Below are 20,796 nucleotides of genomic sequence, written 5' to 3'. Positions count from 1 at the left end.
CAAAGAGGACCCTGCATCCCCAAAGCATAGCGCACCACTGCCTGAGTCACAGCCCAGGTGTCCGCACACGGGGTCTCCAAGCGTCCAAAGCTAGGGGTCTCCGGGAAGAGGAGCGAACGAGCCAGCAAACCAGCAGATGAGAGGGGCCGCCACTGGACCACCCAGCACCCCCAGACATGGCCTGGACCCAGCACATAAGAGGGTTAATGTGATCACAGAGGAAATCAACAAACCCTTATCCAGGGCCACGTCCACCACGCAGGGCTGCACGCCCCGATCCAGGGCCACGTCCGCCACGCCCCGATTCGTCCCGATCCGGGGTCACGTCCGCCACACAGGGCCGCATGCCCCGATCCAGGGCCACGTCCGCCACACAGGGCCGCAAACCCTTGATCTGGGGCCCATTCCACCACGCAGGGACGCACATCCCGATCTGGGGCCACGTACACATGCAGAGCTATACACCCAGATCCCAGGACCACACCACGCACGTCTGCACACCCCAATGCGGGGCCACATACACCACACAGGTCCACGCACCCTGATGCTGAGAAAAGTCCACCACGGAGGGCTGCACACCTCGATCTGGGGCTGCGTCCACCACGGAGGGCTGCACACCTCGATCCGGGGCCGCGTCCACCACGGAGGGCTGCACAACCCAACATTTGCCCAGAATCAAATCAATATACAGCCACAGTGCCAGTAATGCACCAAAACACTGGGAGGGCATTAAAGGCAGAGACGCCAGGGGTGAGCGGGTCTCGGCAGCGGACAGCGACACCGGGGTGATGGGGTCTTGGCAGTGGAGCGTGACGCTGGGCTGAGGGGGTCTCGGCAGTGGAAATTGATGTGGGGCTGAGGCAGTGAGCCGCAGACTGCATGCTCGGGGGCTTCTGGTGTGAAGTGGAGGGGCAGGCAAAGGGTTACTTCGGTGAGGCTGGCAGGTGGTACGTGGCCTCCACCCTCCGCCGGCCGCACCCCGCTACACTGAACAGACTGGTTCTCACATCGTCCTGACAATCCTGCAGGGCCGCCCTGCTAAGTAGGACAGGTGGGCACACAACCCTCCCCCGCCCTCCTAGTAACGGCGGCCCCTCCACGCCCTGCTCACCATCAGCTCACATAGGACACTGCTCTAATGCCATGCCCCACAATGCACTTGGAGGAGGCCGCTGCCACAGGATTGCCAGCAGGACCACCCAAATAATATGTATGTCCCCCACCATTGCATGCGGCGGTGCGGGGGCCAGTCACCCCCCCTCCACTGTATAAGGTACAGGGGCACTCACCCTCCCACTGTATAAGGTACAGGGGACAGTCACACTCCCATTGCATAAAGGTACGAGGGTCTGTCGACCCTGGTATTATTACGTATACAGAAATATATTTTATATATATATCCCGGGGGAGGTCTCAGTAATGGAGGAAGCTCATGAAATATGCAGGTGGCGGAGGTCCGCGCTCTGGCCATTCTGATATCCTGGTGACCAGGAAAGGAATCATCTGTTCTGTACACTCACATCAAACCGGGCAGATCCGGGGACGTAGTACAAGCTACTGGCCCGGTCACCACCACATCCAAGGAAATCTAAGCCATACACGTTCCTGCCCAGTGCGCTATGCCCTTATAAAGGAGACAACTAATCCCTACCAGGGTCACCACAAAGAAAAGGGTCAGACAAATATCAGAGACGCTGCAAAGAGAGGGTTTTTTACCACTACCAGGGTCAACACATGGAGGTCTTACAACTACCAGGGGACACACCACTACAAGGGTTCCACCACTACCAGGAGTCCTGCAACTACTGGGGTCACCACCGAGGGGTGTCCTATCACTATCAGGGGGTCCCACCACATAGATGTGAGCCCTCGCGGGCAGCGTCCACTCTCCTCATGTACCAGTTGTGACTTGTATTGATTAAGATTATTGTACTTGTTTTTTACTATGTATACCCCTCCTCACATGTAAAGCACTATGGAATAAACGGCGTAACAATAATAGCAGCACGGTGGCGCAGTGGTTAGCACTGCAGCCTTGCAGCGCTGGAGTCCTGGGTTCTAATCCCGCCCAGGATAACATCTGCAAAGAGTTTGTATGTTCTCTCCGTGTTTGCGTGGGTTTCCTCCGGGCACTCCGGTTTCCTCCCACATTCCAAAGACTTACTGATAGGGATTCTAGATTGTGAGCCCCAACAGGGACAGTGATGATAATGTGTGTAAAACTGTAAAGCGCTGCGGAATATGTTAGCGCTATATAAAAATAAAGATTATTATTATTAATAATAGTAGTAGAGGGAGTCATACCACTAAAGGATGTCCTACCACTATCGGGAATCCCACCGCTACCAGGATCACCACATAGAGGGAGGTTCTACCACTTACAGGGTCACCACTTACCAGTCCTACTGGGAACACAACATAAAACGCAGGTCTTACCACTTCTAGGAGTCCTATACCACTCCTGGGACCACAAACATAGCAGGAGGTCCTACCACTACTGAGGTCACCACGTAGCTGGAGGTCCTACCACTACTAGAAAACCTACCACCTCTGTGTTCACCACATAGAGGGGAAGTCCTACAACTACCAGGGTAACCACACCAAGAGGCTCCTACCACTACTGGAGTTACCACACAGAGGGGAGGTCCTACCACTATTGGGGTCACACCATTAGTGGACTCATCACATAGAGGCAGTCCTTCAAATACCAAGGTCATTATATAGAGGGAGGACCACTACCGAAGGTCTAAGCCCTTCTGTGGTCACCACATAGTTGGAGGTCCTACCATAGTTGAAGTTTCTATCACATCCAGGGTCACCACATAGAGAGGACATACTACAACTGTCGTGGTCACCACGTAGAGAGAGATCCTACAACTACTGGGGGTTCTACCACTAGCAGGGTAACCACATAGGTGGTCCTACCAATCCAGGGGTCATCACACAGAGGGTTCTACAACTACCGAAGTTACCACAAAGAGAGGAGCTCCTACCACTATTAGGATCCTAACACACAGGAGGGAGGGCCTCCAAAATACAGGGGTCGGAAAACGGAGAAAGGTATTACAATTTATAGGGTCACCACAAAGAGGAAGGTATTACTACTACTTGGGTCACCACATAGTGGGCGCCACCTCCATCTATATGGCATTACTCCAGGAGGGTGGAGTGGGATTGCTTGCGAGTGGCCAATGCAGTAAGAGGCAGCGGCCAGCACTGCACTTGGCAGAGTGGCCGGAGCGGCAGGTGGCAGAGAGTGGCCGGAGCGGCAGGTGGCAGAGAGTGGCCAGAGCGGCAGGTGGCAGAGAGTGGCGAGAGCGGCAGGTGGCAGAGAGTGGCCGGAGCGGCAGGTGGCAGAGAGTGGCCAGAGCGGCAGGTGGCGCAGAGTGTGGCCGGAGCGGCAGGTGGCGCAGAGTGACCGGAGAGGCAGGTGGCGCAGAGTGGCCGGAGTGGAAGGTGGCAGAGTGTGGCCGGAGCGGCAGGTGGCAGAGAGTGGCCAGAGCGGCAGGTGGCAGAGAGTGGCCGGAGAGGCAGGTGGCAGAGAGTGGCCGGAGCGGCAGGTGGCAGAGAGTGGCCAGAGCGGCAGGTGGCAGAGTGGCCGAAGAAGCAGGTGGCAGAGTGTGGCCGGAGCGGCAGGTGGCAGAGAGTGGCCGGAGCGGCAGGTGGCAGAGAGTGGCCGGAGAGGCAGAGAGTGGCCGGAGCGGCAGGTGGCAGAGTGTGGTCGGAGCGGCAGGTGGCAGAGAGTGGCCGGAGAGGCAGAGAGTGGCCGGAGCGGCAGGTGGCAGAGAGTGGCCGGAGAGGCAGAGAGTGGCCGGAGCGGCAGGTGGCAGAGTGTGGTCGGAGCGGCAGGTGGCAGAGAGTGGCCGGAGAGGCAGAGAGTGGCCGGAGCGGCAGGTGGCAGAGAGTGGCCAGAGCGGCAGGTGGCAGAGAGTGGCCGGAGCGGCAGGTGGCAGAGAGTGGCCAGAGCGGCAGGTGGCAGAGAGTGGCCGGAGAGGCAGGTGGCAGAGAGTGGCCGGAGCGGCAGGTGGCAGAGAGTGGCCGGAGCGGCAGGTGGCAGAGTGGCCGAAGAAGCAGGTGGCAGAGTGTGGCCGGAGCGGCAGGTGGCAGAGAGTGGCCGGAGCGGCAGGTGGCAGAGAGTGGCCGGAGAGGCAGAGAGTGGCCGGAGCGGCAGGTGGCAGAGTGTGGTCGGAGCGGCAGGTGGCAGAGAGTGGCCGGAGAGGCAGAGAGTGGCCGGAGCGGCAGGTGGCAGAGAGTGGCCGGAGAGGCAGAGAGTGGCCGGAGCGGCAGGTGGCAGAGTGTGGTCGGAGCGGCAGGTGGCAGAGAGTGGCCGGAGAGGCAGAGAGTGGCCGGAGCGGCAGGTGGCAGAGAGTGGCCAGAGCGGCAGGTGGCAGAGAGTGGCCGGAGAGGCAGGTGGCAGAGAGTGGCCGGAGCGGCAGGTGGCAGAGAGTGGCCAGAGCGGCAGGTGGCAGAGTGGCCGAAGAAGCAGGTGGCAGAGTGTGGCCGGAGCGGCAGGTGGCAGAGAGTGGCCGGAGCGGCAGGTGGCAGAGAGTGGCCGGAGAGGCAGAGAGTGGCCGGAGCGGCAGGTGGCAGAGTGTGGTCGGAGCGGCAGGTGGCAGAGAGTGGCCGGAGAGGCAGAGAGTGGCCGGAGCGGCAGGTGGCAGAGAGTGGCCGGAGAGGCAGAGAGTGGCCGGAGCGGCAGGTGGCAGAGTGTGGTCGGAGCGGCAGGTGGCAGAGAGTGGCCGGAGAGGCAGAGAGTGGCCGGAGCGGCAGGTGGCAGAGAGTGGCCAGAGCGGCAGGTGGCAGAGAGTGGCCGGAGAGGCAGGTGGCAGAGAGTGGCCGGAGCGGCAGGTGGCAGAGAGTGGCCAGAGCGGCAGGTGGCAGAGTGGCCGAAGAAGCAGGTGGCAGAGTGTGGCCGGAGCGGCAGGTGGCAGAGAGTGGCCGGAGCGGCAGGTGGCAGAGAGTGGCCGGAGAGGCAGAGAGTGGCCGGAGCGGCAGGTGGCAGAGTGTGGTCGGAGCGGCAGGTGGCAGAGAGTGGCCGGAGAGGCAGAGAGTGGCCGGAGCGGCAGGTGGCAGAGAGTGGCCGGAGAGGCAGAGAGTGGCCGGAGCGGCAGGTGGCAGAGTGTGGTCGGAGCGGCAGGTGGCAGAGAGTGGCCGGAGAGGCAGAGAGTGGCCGGAGCGGCAGGTGGCAGAGAGTGGCCAGAGCGGCAGGTGGCAGAGAGTGGCCGGAGAGGCAGGTGGCAGAGAGTGGCCGGAGCGGCAGGTGGCAGAGAGTGGCCAGAGCGGCAGGTGGCAGAGTGGCCGAAGAAGCAGGTGGCAGAGTGTGGCCGGAGCGGCAGGTGGCAGAGAGTGGCCGGAGCGGCAGGTGGCAGAGAGTGGCCGGAGAGGCAGAGAGTGGCCGGAGCGGCAGGTGGCAGAGTGTGGTCGGAGCGGCAGGTGGCAGAGAGTGGCCGGAGAGGCAGAGAGTGGCCGGAGCGGCAGGTGGCAGAGAGTGGCCGGAGAGGCAGAGAGTGGCCGGAGCGGCAGGTGGCAGAGTGTGGTCGGAGCGGCAGGTGGCAGAGAGTGGCCGGAGAGGCAGAGAGTGGCCGGAGCGGCAGGTGGCAGAGAGTGGCCAGAGCGGCAGGTGGCAGAGAGTGGCCGGAGAGGCAGGTGGCAGAGAGTGGCCGGAGCGGCAGGTGGCAGAGAGTGGCCAGAGCGGCAGGTGGCAGAGTGGCCGAAGAAGCAGGTGGCAGAGTGTGGCCGGAGCGGCAGGTGGCAGAGAGTGGCCGGAGCGGCAGGTGGCAGAGAGTGGCCGGAGAGGCAGAGAGTGGCCGGAGCGGCAGGTGGCAGAGTGTGGTCGGAGCGGCAGGTGGCAGAGAGTGGCCGGAGAGGCAGAGAGTGGCCGGAGCGGCAGGTGGCAGAGAGTGGCCGGAGAGGCAGAGAGTGGCCGGAGCGGCAGGTGGCAGAGTGTGGTCGGAGCGGCAGGTGGCAGAGAGTGGCCGGAGAGGCAGAGAGTGGCCGGAGCGGCAGGTGGCAGAGAGTGGCCAGAGCGGCAGGTGGCAGAGAGTGGCCGGAGAGGCAGGTGGCAGAGAGTGGCCGGAGCGGCAGGTGGCAGAGAGTGGCCAGAGCGGCAGGTGGCAGAGTGGCCGAAGAAGCAGGTGGCAGAGTGTGGCCGGAGCGGCAGGTGGCAGAGAGTGGCCGGAGCGGCAGGTGGCAGAGAGTGGCCGGAGAGGCAGAGAGTGGCCGGAGCGGCAGGTGGCAGAGTGTGGTCGGAGCGACAGGTGGCAGAGAGTGGCCAGAGCGGCAGGTGGCAGAGTGGCCGAAGAAGCAGGTGGCAGAGTGTGGCCGGAGCGGCAGGTGGCAGAGAGTGGCCGGAGCGGCAGGTGGCAGAGAGTGGCCGGAGAGGCAGAGAGTGGCCGGAGCGGCAGGTGGCAGAGTGTGGTCGGAGCGACAGGTGGCAGAGAGTGGCCGGAGCGGCAGGTGGCAGTAGCTGAGTAGCGCACAGCTTCTCATGCAATACTTGCGCGGTGCCGAATCAGCTGGAGGTCCCCAGGCCCCAGTATGATGAGAGCACCTCCTGAAGTTCAGCGATTTCTGTCTCATTTCATCATCTGTAATCTCCTGTCCCCCAGGGACCCCGACACATTCGACCAGGTCTCAAGATGAAGACCCCAGGGTTTTCACACACAGGACATGGCAGTGCATGTCATAGTGCAACCTCTGGCTCTCCAGCATTAACCCCTTCCTGGCTAACAGACTGCAATCCTCTGCTCATCCTGAGAGCCTCCTCCTTAATGAACCGAATGGCTGAAGAGCAGTGAGGACTGACACCTGAGCACAGTGTAATGATGGCAGGCTGCACAGATCCACACGCCCTCCACCCTAATCCCAGAAGTGAGGACACTGACACCAGATCACCTGGAATGTGCAGCATCAGAATGTGAACCATCCGGTCCACGTAATCACTGCCTGCGCTGCATGTCCCCACGCTCCAGCCACAGAGGGGCATCCCGGGCCCTAGAGCTGACACTTTACCAACAAGATGAGTCAGCAGGTGGAGCCGCAAGGAAATGAGGCTGGAGAGGTGGATATGCCCTGTAATCATCAGCCACTCGCTCGTTATCTGTACACAGCCCTGTCACAGCAGCCGCTCACACGGGTCTACACAGCATAACCTGAGGGCAAAGCCCACCGAGCCCAGGGACACGCAGGATGCTGTGCCTTTAAGACGCCTGTCAGTTGGAAACTTCCTTATCTGAGGGCTGGAGGGGGTGAGGGGCCCCGTGTGCACCAAGCCTAGATAGCCCCCACCCCGTGTGCACCAGGCATAGATAGCCCCTCCCCGTGTGCACCAGGCATAGATAGCCCCCACCCCGTGTGCACCAGGCATAGATAGCCCCCACCCCGTGTGCACCAGGCATAGATAGCCCCTCCCCGTGTGCACCAGGCATAGATAGCCCCCACCCCGTGTGCACCAGGCATAGATAGCCCCCACCCCGTGTGCACCAGGCATAGATAGCCCCCACCCCGTGTGCACCAGGCATAGATAGCCCCTCCCCGTGTGCACCAGGCATAGATAGCCCCCACCCCGTGTGCACCAGGCATAGATAGCCCCTCCCCGTGTGCACCAGGCATAGATAGCCCCCACCCCGTGTGCACCAGGCATAGATAGCCCCTCCCCGTGTGCACCAGGCATAGATAGCCCCCACCCCGTGTGCACCAGGCATAGATAGCCCCTCCCCGTGTGCACCAGGCATAGATAGCCCCTCCCCGTGTGCACCAGGCATAGATAGCCCCCACCCCGTGTGCACCAGGCATAGATAGCCCCTCCCCGTGTGCACCAGGCATAGATAGCCCCCACCCCGTGTGCACCAGGCATAGATAGCCCCTCCCCGTGTGCACCAGGCATAGATAGCCCCCACCCCGTGTGCACCAGGCATAGATAGCCCCTCCCCGTGTGCACCGGCCCTAGGGAGCTCCTCCCCGTGTGCACCAGCCCTAGGGAGCCCCCCGTGTCCACCAAGCCTAGATAAGCCCCCCCCCCCCCCCCATGTGCACCAGGCATAGATAGCCCCTCCCCGTGTGCACCGGCCCTAGGGAGCCGCCCCCCCTGTGTGGCATAGATAGCCCCTCCCCGTGTGCACCGGCCCTAGGGAGCCCCCCCTTTGTGGGGCATAGATGGCCCCTCCCTGTGTGCACCGGCCCTAGGGAGCTCACCCCGTGTGCACCAGCCCTAGGGAGCCCCCCCCCGCTCTCCCCGAGAGAGAGAGAACACATTTGTGTACTAGTAAAGACAAGTACTTGTGAACCCATTTGTCCCGGCTCGTGCACACCAAACAGGGCAATGCAAACTGTACATTCAGACTGAAGGCATCAAAACTGTGAATTAACACATGTGGAATTATATACTTAACAAAAAAGTGTGAAACAACTGAAATTATGTCTTATATTCTAGGTTCTTCAAAGTAGCCACCTTTTGCTTTGATGACTGCTTTGCACACTCTTGGCATTCTCTTGATGAGCTTCAAGAGGTAGTCACCGGGAATGGTCTTCCAACAATCTTGAAGGAGTTCCCAGAGATGCTTAGCACTTGTTGGCCTTTTTGCCTTCACTCTGCGGTCCAGCTCACCCCAAACCATCTCGATTGGGTTCAGGTCTGGTGACTGTGGAGGCCAGGTCCTCTGGCGTAGCACCATATCACTCTCCTTCTTGGTCAAATAGCCCTTACACAGCCTGGAGGTGTGTTTGGGGTCATTGTCCTGTTGAAAAATAAATGATGGTCCAACTAAATGCAAACCGGATGGAATAGCATGCCACTGCAAGATGCTGTGGTAGCCATGCTGGTTCAGTATGCCTCCAGTTATGAATAAATCCCCAACAGTGTCCCCAGCAAAGCACCCCCACACCATCACACCTCCTCCTCCATGCTTCACGGTGGGAACCAGGCATGTAGAGTCCATCCGTTCACCTTTTCTGCGTCGCACAAAGACATGGTGGTTGGAACCAAAGCTCTCAAATTTGGCCTCATCAGACCAAAGCACAGATTTCCATTGGTCTAATGTCCATTCATTGTGTTCTTTAGCCCAAACAAGTCTCTTCTTCTTGTTACTTGTCCTTAGCAGTGGTTTCCTAGCAGCTATTTTAACATGAAGGCCTGCTGCACAAAGTCTCCTCTTAACAGTTGTTGTAGAGATGTGTCTGCTGCTAGAACTCTGTGTGGCATTGACTTGGTCTCTAATTTGAGCTGCTGTTAACCTGCGATTTCTGAGGCTGGTGACTCGGATAAACTTATCCTCAGAAGCAGAGGTGACTCTTGGTCTTCTTTTCCTGGGGCGGTCATCATGTGAGCCAGTTTCTTCTTAGCGTTTGATGGTTTTTGCCATTTCACTTGGGGACACTTGCAAAGTTTTCCCAATTTTTCGGACTGACTGACCTTCATTTCTTAAAGTAATGATGGTCACTCGTTTTTCTTTACTTAGCTGCCTTTTTCCTGCCATAATACAAATTCTAACAGTCTATTCAGTAGGACTATCAGCTGTGTATCCACCAAACTTCTGCACAACACAACTGATGGTCCCAACCCTATTTATAAGGCAAGAAATCCCACTTATTAAACCTGACAGGGCACACCTGTGAAGTGAAAACCATTTCCGGTGACTACCTCTTGAAGCTCATCAAGAGAATGCCAAGAGTGTGCAAAGCAGTCATCAAAGCAAACGGGGGCTACTTTGAAGAACCTAGAATATAAGACAAATTCAGTTGTTTCACACTTTTTTGTTAAGTATATAATTCCACATGTGTTAAGGCTACGTTCACATTTGCGTTGTGCGGTGCTGCGTCGGCGACGCAACGCACTACGCATGCAAAAAACGCATGCAAAACGCAGCTTTTTGTGACGCATGCGTTCATTTTTGCATGATTTTTGGCGCAGAAAAAACTGCATCATGCAGCGTTTTCTGTTGCGCCAAAATGACGCATGCGTCACAAAACGCAAGACAACGCATGTCCATGCGCCCCCCATGTTAAATATAGGGGCGCATGACGCATGCGTCGCCGCGGCTGCGCCCGACGCAGCCCCGCAAGACGCTAATGTGAACGTAGCCTTAATTCATAGTTTTGATGCCTTCAGTGTGAATGTACAATTTTCATAGTCATGAAAATACAGAAAAATCTTTAAATGAGGTGTATCCAAACTTTGTCTGTACACGTACACCCACACACTCGCACCTGCACATACACACACATGCGCACCTACAGGTATGAACACACACATGCGCACACACACTCGCATCTACACGTATGCATACACACTCGCATCTACACGTATGCACACACCCTCGCACCTACACATATGCACACACACTGATGAGCAAAAGGGTAACAATGTTCTGACCTTCTGACTCTCAGGCTCCATATCTCACCATCCACTACTGCTTTGATTGCGAGACTATCATGATTTTATGGATAATCATCTTGGATAATACTTAAATGTGACTTGCCGCTATTTAGCATATGATTAGTTATGCAGATTATCATCATGTCACTGCATTGTTACGGTTTTGCTCTTGGTGGTGGAAATATATTTTTCTTCCTGAATACTGCACATTACAACCTGTTCTCACATTCCCTAATATCTCAGTGTGTTATCAGGACGGATGATTCTCAAGTGAAAGGTCACTGCATCACACGAGTCCGTCCATCTATTCAACAGCCAAGAGGTGGACGTCCAGGAAAAAATCATTCACCAATTCGGCTCCTCACAATGTCTATCCATTCTGGAGCAACATTAAAAGGGGTTAATGGATTGAGAAATTGAAGGAAATGTCAAGTTTGGTGGAGCAAGCCTGATTTTTATAGGGTTGTTTCACAACAAAGGTGTCGGATACTTTACCAGGATCGGTGGTGGTCTCAATGCGGAATTGAGTATCCTACAAGGAGTTACTTCATACACTCAAGTACCATGGGTATGACAAGGACGACAGTGTTCCAACAGGACAACGATCAAAAGCATACAGTGAGATTGGCGAAGAAATGGTTCAATAACAATGAAGTAGAGGTGCTGGATTGTCCCCACAGTCCCCAGACCTCAACCCAACCAAACACTTGGTAGAGGAGAAGAAAAAGCTGTATACACACCCCAGTGAGGCGACCAGTGAGCACCTCCTCTGGGAACTTGTTGAAGAGACCTCAGAGCATATTTAGGAAGAGATATGCTAGAATCTGATAGAGAGCAGCCCAGAAGGATTCAGGCCGTGGTGAAAGCCAAAGGTAGATTTACAAAATAATTTTAAAAAAATTTAAATTTTTGAGCAAAAACAGTAACAATGCAGTGACATGACGAGAATCTGCAGAACTAATTATATGCTAAATGGCTGCAAGTCACATACAGTTACATGAAAAAGTTTGGGCACCCCTATTAATCTTAAGCTTAATGTTTTATAAAAAATGTTTTTTTTTGCAACAGCTATTTCAGTTTCATGTATCTAATAACTGTTGGACACAGTAATGTTTCTGCCTTGAAATGAGGTTTATTGTACTAACAGAAAATGTGCAATCTGCATTCAAACTAAATTTGACAGGTGCATAAGTATGGGCACCCCACCAGAAAAGTGATATTAATATTTATAGATCCTCCTTTTGCAAAAATAACAGTCTCTAGTCGCTACCTGTAGCTTTTAATGAGTTCCTGGATCCTGGATGAAGGTATTTTTGACCATTCCTCTTTACAAAACAATTCCAGTTCAGTTAAGTTTGATGGTCGCCGAGCATGGACAGCCCTCTTCAAATGATCCCACAGATGTTCAATGATATTCAGGTCTGGGGACTGGGATGGCCATTCCAGAACAGTGTAATTGTTCCTCTGCATGAATGCCTGAGTAGATTTGGAGCGGTGTTTTGGATCCTTGTGTTGCTGAAAGATCCATCCCCTGCGTAACTTCAACTTTGTCACTGATTCATGAACATTATTGTCAAGAATCTGCTGATACTGAGAGGAATCCATGCGTCCCTCAACTTTAACAAGATTCCCGTTGCCGGCATTGTCCACACAGCCCCAAAGCATGATGGAACCTCCACCAAATTTTACTGTGGGTAACAAGTGTATTTCTTGGAATGCTGTGTTTTTTGGCCGCCATGCATAATGCCTTTTTGTATGACCAAACAACTCAATCTTGGTTTCATCAGTCCACAGGACCTTCTTCCAAAAAGAAATTGGTTTCTCCAAATGTGCTTTTGCATACCTCAGCCGACTGTTTGTGGCGTGCTTGCAGAAACGGCTTCTTTCGCATCACTCTCCCATACAGCTTCTCCTTGTGCAAAGTGCGTTGTATAGTTGACCGATGCACAGTGACACCATCTGCAGCAAGTTGATGCTGCAGCTCTCTGGAGGTGGTCCGAGGATTGTCCTTGACTGATCTCACCATTCTTCTTCTCTGCCTTTCTGATGTTTTCTTGGCCTGCCACTTCTGGCCTTAACAAGAACTGTACCTGTGTTCTTCCATTTCCTTACTATGTTTCTTCCAGTGGAAATGGCAGGTTAAATCTCTGAGACAGCTTTTTGTATCCTTCCCCTGAACAACTATGTTGAATAATCTTTGTTTTCAGATCATTAGACAGTTGTTTTGAAGAGCCCATGAATCTTCAGAGGAGATTCAAACAGGAGAACAACTTGCAAGTGGCCACTTTAAGTAGCTTTTCTCATGATTGCATACACCTGGCTATGAAGTTCAAAGCTCAATGAGGTTAGAAAACCAAAAAAAAGTGCTTTAGTAAGTCAGTAAAAAGTAGGTAGGAGTATTTAAAACAAGAAAATGATAAGGGTGCCCATACTTATGCACCTGTCAAATTTTGTTTGAATGCAGATTGCACATTTTCTGTTAGTACAATAAACCTCATTTCAAGGCAGAAACATTACTGTGTCCAAGAGTTATTAAATATATGAAACTGAAATAGCTGTTGCAAAAAAAAAAACACTTTTATAAAACATTAAGCTTAAGATTAATAGGGGTGCCCAAACTTTTTCATATAACTGTATATGTACGAGATAGTCAAGATGACGGTCTATAAAATGATGGTAGTCTCATGTTGGAAGCAGAGGTATATGGTGAGATATGGAGTCAGAAGGTCAAAACAATATTACCCTTTTGCCCGTCGGTGTACCTGCATGCAGACATCCTCATACACACACATCTGTACTCACATGGCTAAACTATAATATTCATACCTACACGTATGTTTATACCATCAGTGCAGAAGTGGGTATAGTCATAACCGAAAGTGTTGGCACTAGTGATGAGTGAATATACTCGTTACTTGAGATTTCCCGAACACGCTCGGGTGTCCTCCGAGTATTTGTTAATGTTCGGAGATTTAGTTTCTATCGCCGCAGCTGAATGATTTACAGCTACTAGCCAGCATAAGTACATGTGGGGGTTGCCTGGTTGCTAGGGAATCCCCACATGTAATCAAGCTGGCTAACAGATGTAAATCATTCAGCTGCTGCAAGGAAAACAATCTCCGAGCACTAAAAAATACTCGGGGGACACCTGAGCATGCTCAAGAAATCTCGAGTACCGAGTATATTCGCTCATCACTAGTTGGCACCCTTGAAATTGTGCCCGAAAATAATTGCAATTACACAGGTATTCTTATACGCGTTTATTTCCTTTGTATGTATTGGAACACCTCAAAAGAAAAAAACAAAAAAAAAAAAAGGAAAATTTGGACATAATTTCACACAAAATTGTTGGCAGCTTCATAAAAATTGTGGGTAAATAACTGTTTCCAGCATGTGATGCTTCTTCACACTCACCTGTGGCAAGTAGCAAGTGTGGGCAACATTAAATTCACACCTGAAACCAGATAAAAAGGGGAGAAGTTGACTCAATCTTTGAATTGTGAGTCTGAGTGCCACAATAAGCATGGAGAACAGAAAGAGGAGAAAAGAACTGTGTCTGTGGACTTCAGTTCCAAAATTGTTAAACAATATCAACAATCTCAAGGTTACAAGTCCATCTCCAGAGATCTTGATGTTCCTTTGTCCATGGTGCACAACATAATCAAGAAACCCATGGCACTGTAGCTAATCTCCCTGGACGTGAAAGGCAGAGAAAAATTGATGTGAAGTTGAAACGCAGGGTCAGATGGTAGATAAGCCCCAATCATGTTCCAAAGAAATTCAAGCTGTCTATAGGCTCAACGTGCATCAGTGTCAGCACGAGCCATACGTCAACATGTGAATAAAATTAAATGCTATGGCAGGAGACTCATAAGGACCCCACTGCTGAAAGAGGCATAAAAAAGCTAGACTGCAGTTTGCCACAAACTACATGAGAAAGCCAAAATGCTCCAGTGAAAGGGTCTTGTGGACAGATGAGACAAAGATAGAGCTTTTTGATAAAGCACATTATTATACTATTTATTGAAATCGGAATGAAGCCTACAAAGAAAAGAACAAAGTACCTACAGCCAGATATGGTGGAGGATCACAGATGTTTTGGGCCTGTTTTGCTGCCTCAGGCACTTGGTTAGCCTTGACTGTGTGCAAGGCATCATGAAATCTGAGGATTCCAAAAGGATTTTGGGTCATAATGTGGTTGCCCAGGGTCAGAAAGCTGGCTTTGCGTCCTAGGTCATGTGTTTTCCAGCAGGACAATGACCCCAAACATACTTCAAGAAGCCCCTAGAAACGGATGGAAACAAAGTACTGGAAAGTCCTGAAGTGGTAGCAATGAGTCTGGATCTAAATCCCTTTGATCACCTGTGTAAGATCTTAAAGAGAACCTGTCACCCCCAAAATCGAAGGTGAGCTAAGCCCACCGGCATCAGGAGCTTATCTACAGCATTCTGTAATGCTGTAGCTAAGCCCCCGATGTATCCTGAAAGATGAGAAAAAGAGGTTAGATTATACTCACCCAGGGGCGGTCCCGCTGCGGTCCGGTCCAATGGGAGTTGCGGTCCGGTCCGGGGCCTCCCATCTTCTTACAATGACGTCCTCTTCTTGTCTTCATGCTGCGGCTCCGGCGCAGTCGTACTTTGTCTGCCATGTTGAGGGCAGAGCAAAGTAATGCAGTGCGCAGGCGCCGGGAAAGGTCAGAGAGGCCCGGCGCCTGTGCACTGTAGTACTTTGCTCTGCCCTCAACAGGGCAGACAAAGTACGCCTGCGCCGGAGTGTGAAGACAAGAAGAGGATGTCATCGTAAGAAGATAGGAGGCCCCCCGGACTGGACCGTGACACCCATCGGATCGGAACGCCCGCCCAGGTGAGTATAATCTAACCTCTTTTTCTCATCTTTCAGGATACATCGGGGGCTTATCTACAGCATTACAGAATGCTGTAGATAAGCCCCTGATGCCGGTGGGCTTAGCTCACCTTCGATTTTGGGAGTGACAGGTTCCCTTTAAAATTGCTTTTAGAAGAATACGCCCATCAAACTTCAAGGGTGCCAACACTTTTGGCCATGACTGATTGTATGAGAATAGACTTGAGTATAGATATATGCATGTGCATATTAATTTATTTTGCTGACTGATACAACATTATTACTTCCACAGCGCTGTGTAGACATCATCATCACTGCCCACGTTGAGGATCACCACCTACATTCTCCATCACTATGTGTACTAGTACAGACAGTACACAATACTATAGATGTATGAGCTCAGATACACGCATGTACAAGTATAGGCCAATCAGGTGTGAGCATGGACTTATTACAGACATACAGTACATGTGTGTGACCTATCAGTAGAGACCTACAGAGTATATAGAAATATAGTCCTGATAGGTATACACTCACACACTTACCATTACAATAATGTCCATACACACACACACCTCTATACTAACTGATATCACACATACACACAAATATAAATACACTCATACCTCAGCAGTCACATGTCTATATTCACACACACAACCATCTATACCAATGTGCAGGAGTATATTGCTTGGACGTAGAGGAGTGTGTTGCAGCATGTACATATCAGGCCCATATTCATACTGAACGTATATACTGTACATGTATGACCCTGGTAGGTATATACTCATACAATGCCCATAGACACATGTACTCGTACATTCTTACTAACATGCTACCCAGCGACACCCTATTTCTGATTCTCCTATTCAGATTCCTGGGTTACCAACTTTCTATTGCTAGTTAGATATTGTGGTCAGAGCCACCTCGCTAGTTGAATCTGAGCAGATGAGGAATATCCGTTGTCTTACTGATAATGGATTTTGTTGCACACTTTGGAATTGGATCCCTCTATTTTTGTCCTAGCCCCTTTTCTAATTTTAATTTTGCTTAATAAATTATATTTTAACATTTATTTTTTGTACTTCACTTTATTTACCTTAGATTTATATTTTCATTGTGGGTAAATAGGGTTGGTATATCAGCGATCAGCGACGGGTACTACACAGGGATAAGTCAGCATCGGTGACGGACATTACTCAGGGCTATCGCTCACGACTCTGGGACAAGAAGCTTGCACTCAGTCAGTGATGTCACATGAGTGTCTCTGTCCTCCCCCCTAAATCCACATCGACCTCCATAATTACGGACCCCACGGGCTGCCGTCAGCAAGGAAAGCCGGGATTAGTAAGAGCAGGTTTAACCGCACAGGGAGGGGTGGCCATTCAAAGGTGACGAGGGGGGGCTTCATTAACTCTTTCTGCAGCCCTCACCTGCTGTCACATTGACCCTGGCTCCACTTACGCTTTCTATACAGTCCAGCCAACCAAGGGTTGATCCCCCCCAAGACGCCCAGATCCCGCAAATACCAGACAGTCCCAGCCTGAGAGAAGACAGAGACCCCTCAGATACAAGACAGTACACGGACTGAGAGGGGATAGAGACCCCACAGATGTCCCCTGTCATGGACTGTCTGGTTCCTGTATATGACATGACACGACGTGGGGGGGCTCCTGTATATGACACGACGTGGGGGGCTCTCCTGTATATGACATGAAGGGGGGGTTCTCCTGTATATGACATGACGGGGGGCTCTCCTGTATATGACATGACACGACGTGGGGGGGGCTCTCCTGTATATGACATGACACGACGTGGGGGGGGCTCTCCTGTATATGACATGACACGACGTGGGGGGGCTCTCCTGTATATGACATGACACGACGTGGGGGGGGCTCTCCTGTATATGACATGACACGACGTGGGGGGGGCTCTCCTGTATATGACATGACACGACGTGGGGGGGCTCCTGTATATGACATGACACGACGTGGGGGGGCTCCTGTATATGACATGAAGGGGGGGCTCTCCTGTATATGACATGACGGGGGGGGCTCTCCTGTATATGACATGACGGGGGGGGGCTCTCCTGTATATGACATGACGGGGGGGGCTCTCCTGTATATGACATGACACGACGTGGGGGGGCTCCTGTATATGACATGACACGACGTGGGGGGGCTCCTGTATATGACATGAAGGGGGGGGCTCTCCTGTATATGACATGACGGGGGGGGCTCTCCTGTATATGACATGACGGGGGGGGCTCTCCTGTATATGACATGACGGGGGGGGCTCTCCTGTATATGACATGACGGGGGGGGCTCTCCTGTATATGACATGACGGGGGGGGCTCTCCTGTATATGACATGACGGGGGGGGCTCTCCTGTATATGACATGACGGGGGGGGCTCTCCTGTATATGACATGACACGACGTGGGGGGGGCTCTCCTGTATATGACATGACACGACGTGGGGGGGGGGCTCTCCTGTATATGACATGACACGACGTGGGGGGGGGGCTCTCCTGTATATGACATGACACGACGTGGGGGGGGCTCTCCTGTATATGACATGACACGACGTGGGGGGGGGCTCTCCTGTATATGACATGACACGACGTGGGGGGGGCTCTCCTGTATATGACATGACACGACGTGGGGGGGGGGCTCTCCTGTATATGACATGACACGACGTGGGGGGGGCTCTCCTGTATATGACATGACACGACGTGGGGGGGGCTCTCCTGTATATGACATGACACGACGTGGGGGGGGCTCTCCTGTATATGACATGACACGACGTGGGGGGGCTCTCCTGTATATGACATGACACGACGGGGGGGGGGCTCTCCTGTATATGACATGACACGACGTGGGGGGGGCTCTCCTGTATATGACATGACACGACGTGGGGGGGGCTCTCCTGTATATGACATGACACGACGGGGGGGGGGGCTCTCCTGTATATGACATGACACGACGGGGGGGGGGCTCTCCTGTATATGACATGACACGACGTGGGGGGGGCTCTCCTGTATATGACATGACACGACGTGGGGGGGGCTCTCCTATATATGACATGACACGACGGGGGGGGGGCTCTCCTGTATATGACATGACACGACGTGGGGGGGGCTCTCCTGTATATGACATGACACGACGTGGGGGGGGCTCTCCTGTATATGACATGACACGACGTGGGGGGGGCTCTCCTATATATGACATGACACGACGGGGGGGGGGCTCTCCTGTATATGACATGACACGACGTGGGGGGCTCTCCTGTATATGACATGACGGGGGGCTCTCCTGTATATGACATGACGGGGGGCTCTCCTGTATATGACATGACGGGGGGCTCTCCTGTATATGACATGACGGGGGGCTCTCCTGTATATGACATGACGGGGGGCTCTCCTGTATATGACATGACGGGGGGCTCTCCTGTATATGACATGACGGGGGGGCTCTCCTGTATATGACATGACGGGGGGGCTCTCCTGTATATGACATGACGGGGGGGCTCTCCTGTATATGACATGACGGGGGGGCTCTCCTGTATATGACATGACGGGGGGGCTCTCCTGTATATGACATGACGGGGGGGCTCTCCTATATATGACATGAAGGGGGGGGGCTCTCCTGTATATGACATGAAGGGGGGGGGCTCTCCTGTATATGACATGACGGGGGGGGGCTCTCCTGTATATGACATGACGGGGGGCTCTCCTGTATATGACACGACGTGGGGGGGCTCTCCTGTATATGACATGACGGGGGGCTCTCCTGTATATGACATGACACGACGTGGGGGGGCTCTCCTGTATATGACATGACGGGGGGGGCTCCTGTATATGACATGACACGATGGGGGGGCTCTCCTGTATATGACATGACACGATGGGGGGGGCTCTCCTGTATATGACATGACACGATGGGGGGGCTCTCCTGTATATGACATGACACGATGGGGGGGGCTCTCCTGTATATGACATGACACGACGGGGGGGGGGCTCTCCTGTATATGACATGACACGACGGGGGGGGGGCTCCTGTATATGATATGATGGGGGGGAAGCAGTCGCACTCACCTGTTCTGCAGTGTCAGATGTTGTCCTGTCTCTTTGGGTCTCGGTGGGCCGTGATTAGTTTTGTGGCTCGATGCCGTCTTGCCCTGTTTGTGTGTGCCCCAGCTCGTGCCCTCAGGTAATGGCTCTTGGGGTCCCAGCTTAGTGCCCACAGGTCCTTGCTCTCAGGGTCCCAGCTCGATGGCCTCTGGGGGTCCCGACTGTTGTGCCTCCTGGCTCTTGGGGTCCCGGCTTGGTGCCCTCTGGCTCTCGGGGTCCTGGCTCAGTACCCTCAGGTGGTGGCTTTCAGGGTCCTGGCTCGGTGCCCTCTGGCTCTCGGGGTCCTGGCTCAGTACCCTCAGGTGGTGGCTCTCAGGGTCCCGGCTCAGTGCCCTCTGGCTCTCGGCTCGGTGCCCTCTGGCTCTCAGGGTCCCGGCTCGGTGCCCTCAGGTGGTGGCTCTCAGGGTCCCGGCTCAGTGCCCTCAGATGGTGGCCCTCAGGGTCCCGGCTCGGTGTCCTTAGGTGGTGGCCCTCAGGGTCCCGGCTCGGTGTCCTTAGGTGGTGGCCCTCAGGGTCCCGGCTCGGTGTCCTTAGGTGGTGGCCCTCAGGGTCCCGGCTCGGTGTCCTTAGGTGGTGGCCCTCAGGGTCCCGGCTCGGTGTCCTTAGGTGGTGGCCCTCAGGGTCCCGGCTCGGTGTCCTTAGGTGGTGGCCCTCAGGGTCCCGGCTCGGTGTCCTTAGGTGGTGGCCCTCAGGGTCCCGGCTCGGTGTCCTTAGGTGGTGGCTCTCAGGGTCCCGGCTAGGTGCCCTCAGGTGGTGGCTCTCGGGGTCCCGGCTCGGTGTCCTTTGGTGGTGGCTCTCAGGGTCCCGGATCGGTGCCCTCAGGTGGTGGCTCTCAGGGTCCCGGCTAGGTGCCCTCAGGTGGTGGCTCCCGGGGTCCAGGCTCAGTGCCCTCTCGTCCTCTCCTGGTGACTGGCTGGGTGGGCTCTGCTGCAGGAAGCTGCCTGTCCTCCTCCTCTCCAGCCTGTCACACCTGTGCTGTCCCCTCCCAGCCTCACCTGTCCCTGGCTACGGCTCCGCCCTGCCGCCACTTCCGGGACCCCCCTGTACCTGGTGCCCCCCCTCCCCACCTGCCACAGGTTGTCACTGGCTCCGCCCTGCTACCTTTAATCTCTGCCCAGCTGCCATCCTCATGGGGCCACCTTAACTGACAACCAGGAAGTGCTCTTCAACCCGGAGCGCGCTGATTCGACGAGACAGGGGACAGACCGGAAAAATACCGCTCCACGGTTGGCAGGGCCAGCTGACTGTCAGTGTGAGGGGGCGGGGCCACCAGGATGATGACGAGAAAGCTTCTCTTCACTCTTAAAGCGGCAATAGGAAGAAATTTGACAGGAGGACGGAGGCGGGAGCCTGAGCGGGGCACGGGGGCCACCAGTGTGATACCCAGGGGCCACACAGCAGACAGCCTGGGCACGGGGGCCACCAGTGTGA

General features: G+C 54.1%; 1 protein-coding gene across 2 annotated transcripts in view; it reads right to left on the bottom strand.

Moving 5' to 3' along the window:
• The window catches only part of ZBTB7B (zinc finger and BTB domain containing 7B), a 78,335-nt gene extending 57,796 nt beyond the window's left edge, over positions 1–20,539 (bottom strand). Inside the window, exon 1 of one of the 2 annotated variants that reach the window (XM_069768798.1) lies at positions 19,330–20,539. Coding sequence is in view for 1 of the 2 variants with exons in the window: in XM_069768789.1 (XP_069624890.1) it covers positions 6,501–6,579 (79 nt within the window). In the remaining variant the exon portion in view is untranslated. Of the gene's footprint in view, positions 1–6,500; positions 6,765–19,329 lie in introns of those variants that run through there. The other variant, XM_069768789.1, reaches the window with a different exon arrangement.
• Between the last annotated feature and the right edge of the window lie 257 nt (positions 20,540–20,796).

This window comes from Ranitomeya imitator, chromosome 1, assembly GCF_032444005.1.
Source record: "Ranitomeya imitator isolate aRanImi1 chromosome 1, aRanImi1.pri, whole genome shotgun sequence".
Taxonomy (NCBI): Eukaryota; Metazoa; Chordata; class Amphibia; order Anura; family Dendrobatidae; genus Ranitomeya; species Ranitomeya imitator.
This window is presented reverse-complemented; position numbering and strand designations above follow the sequence as displayed.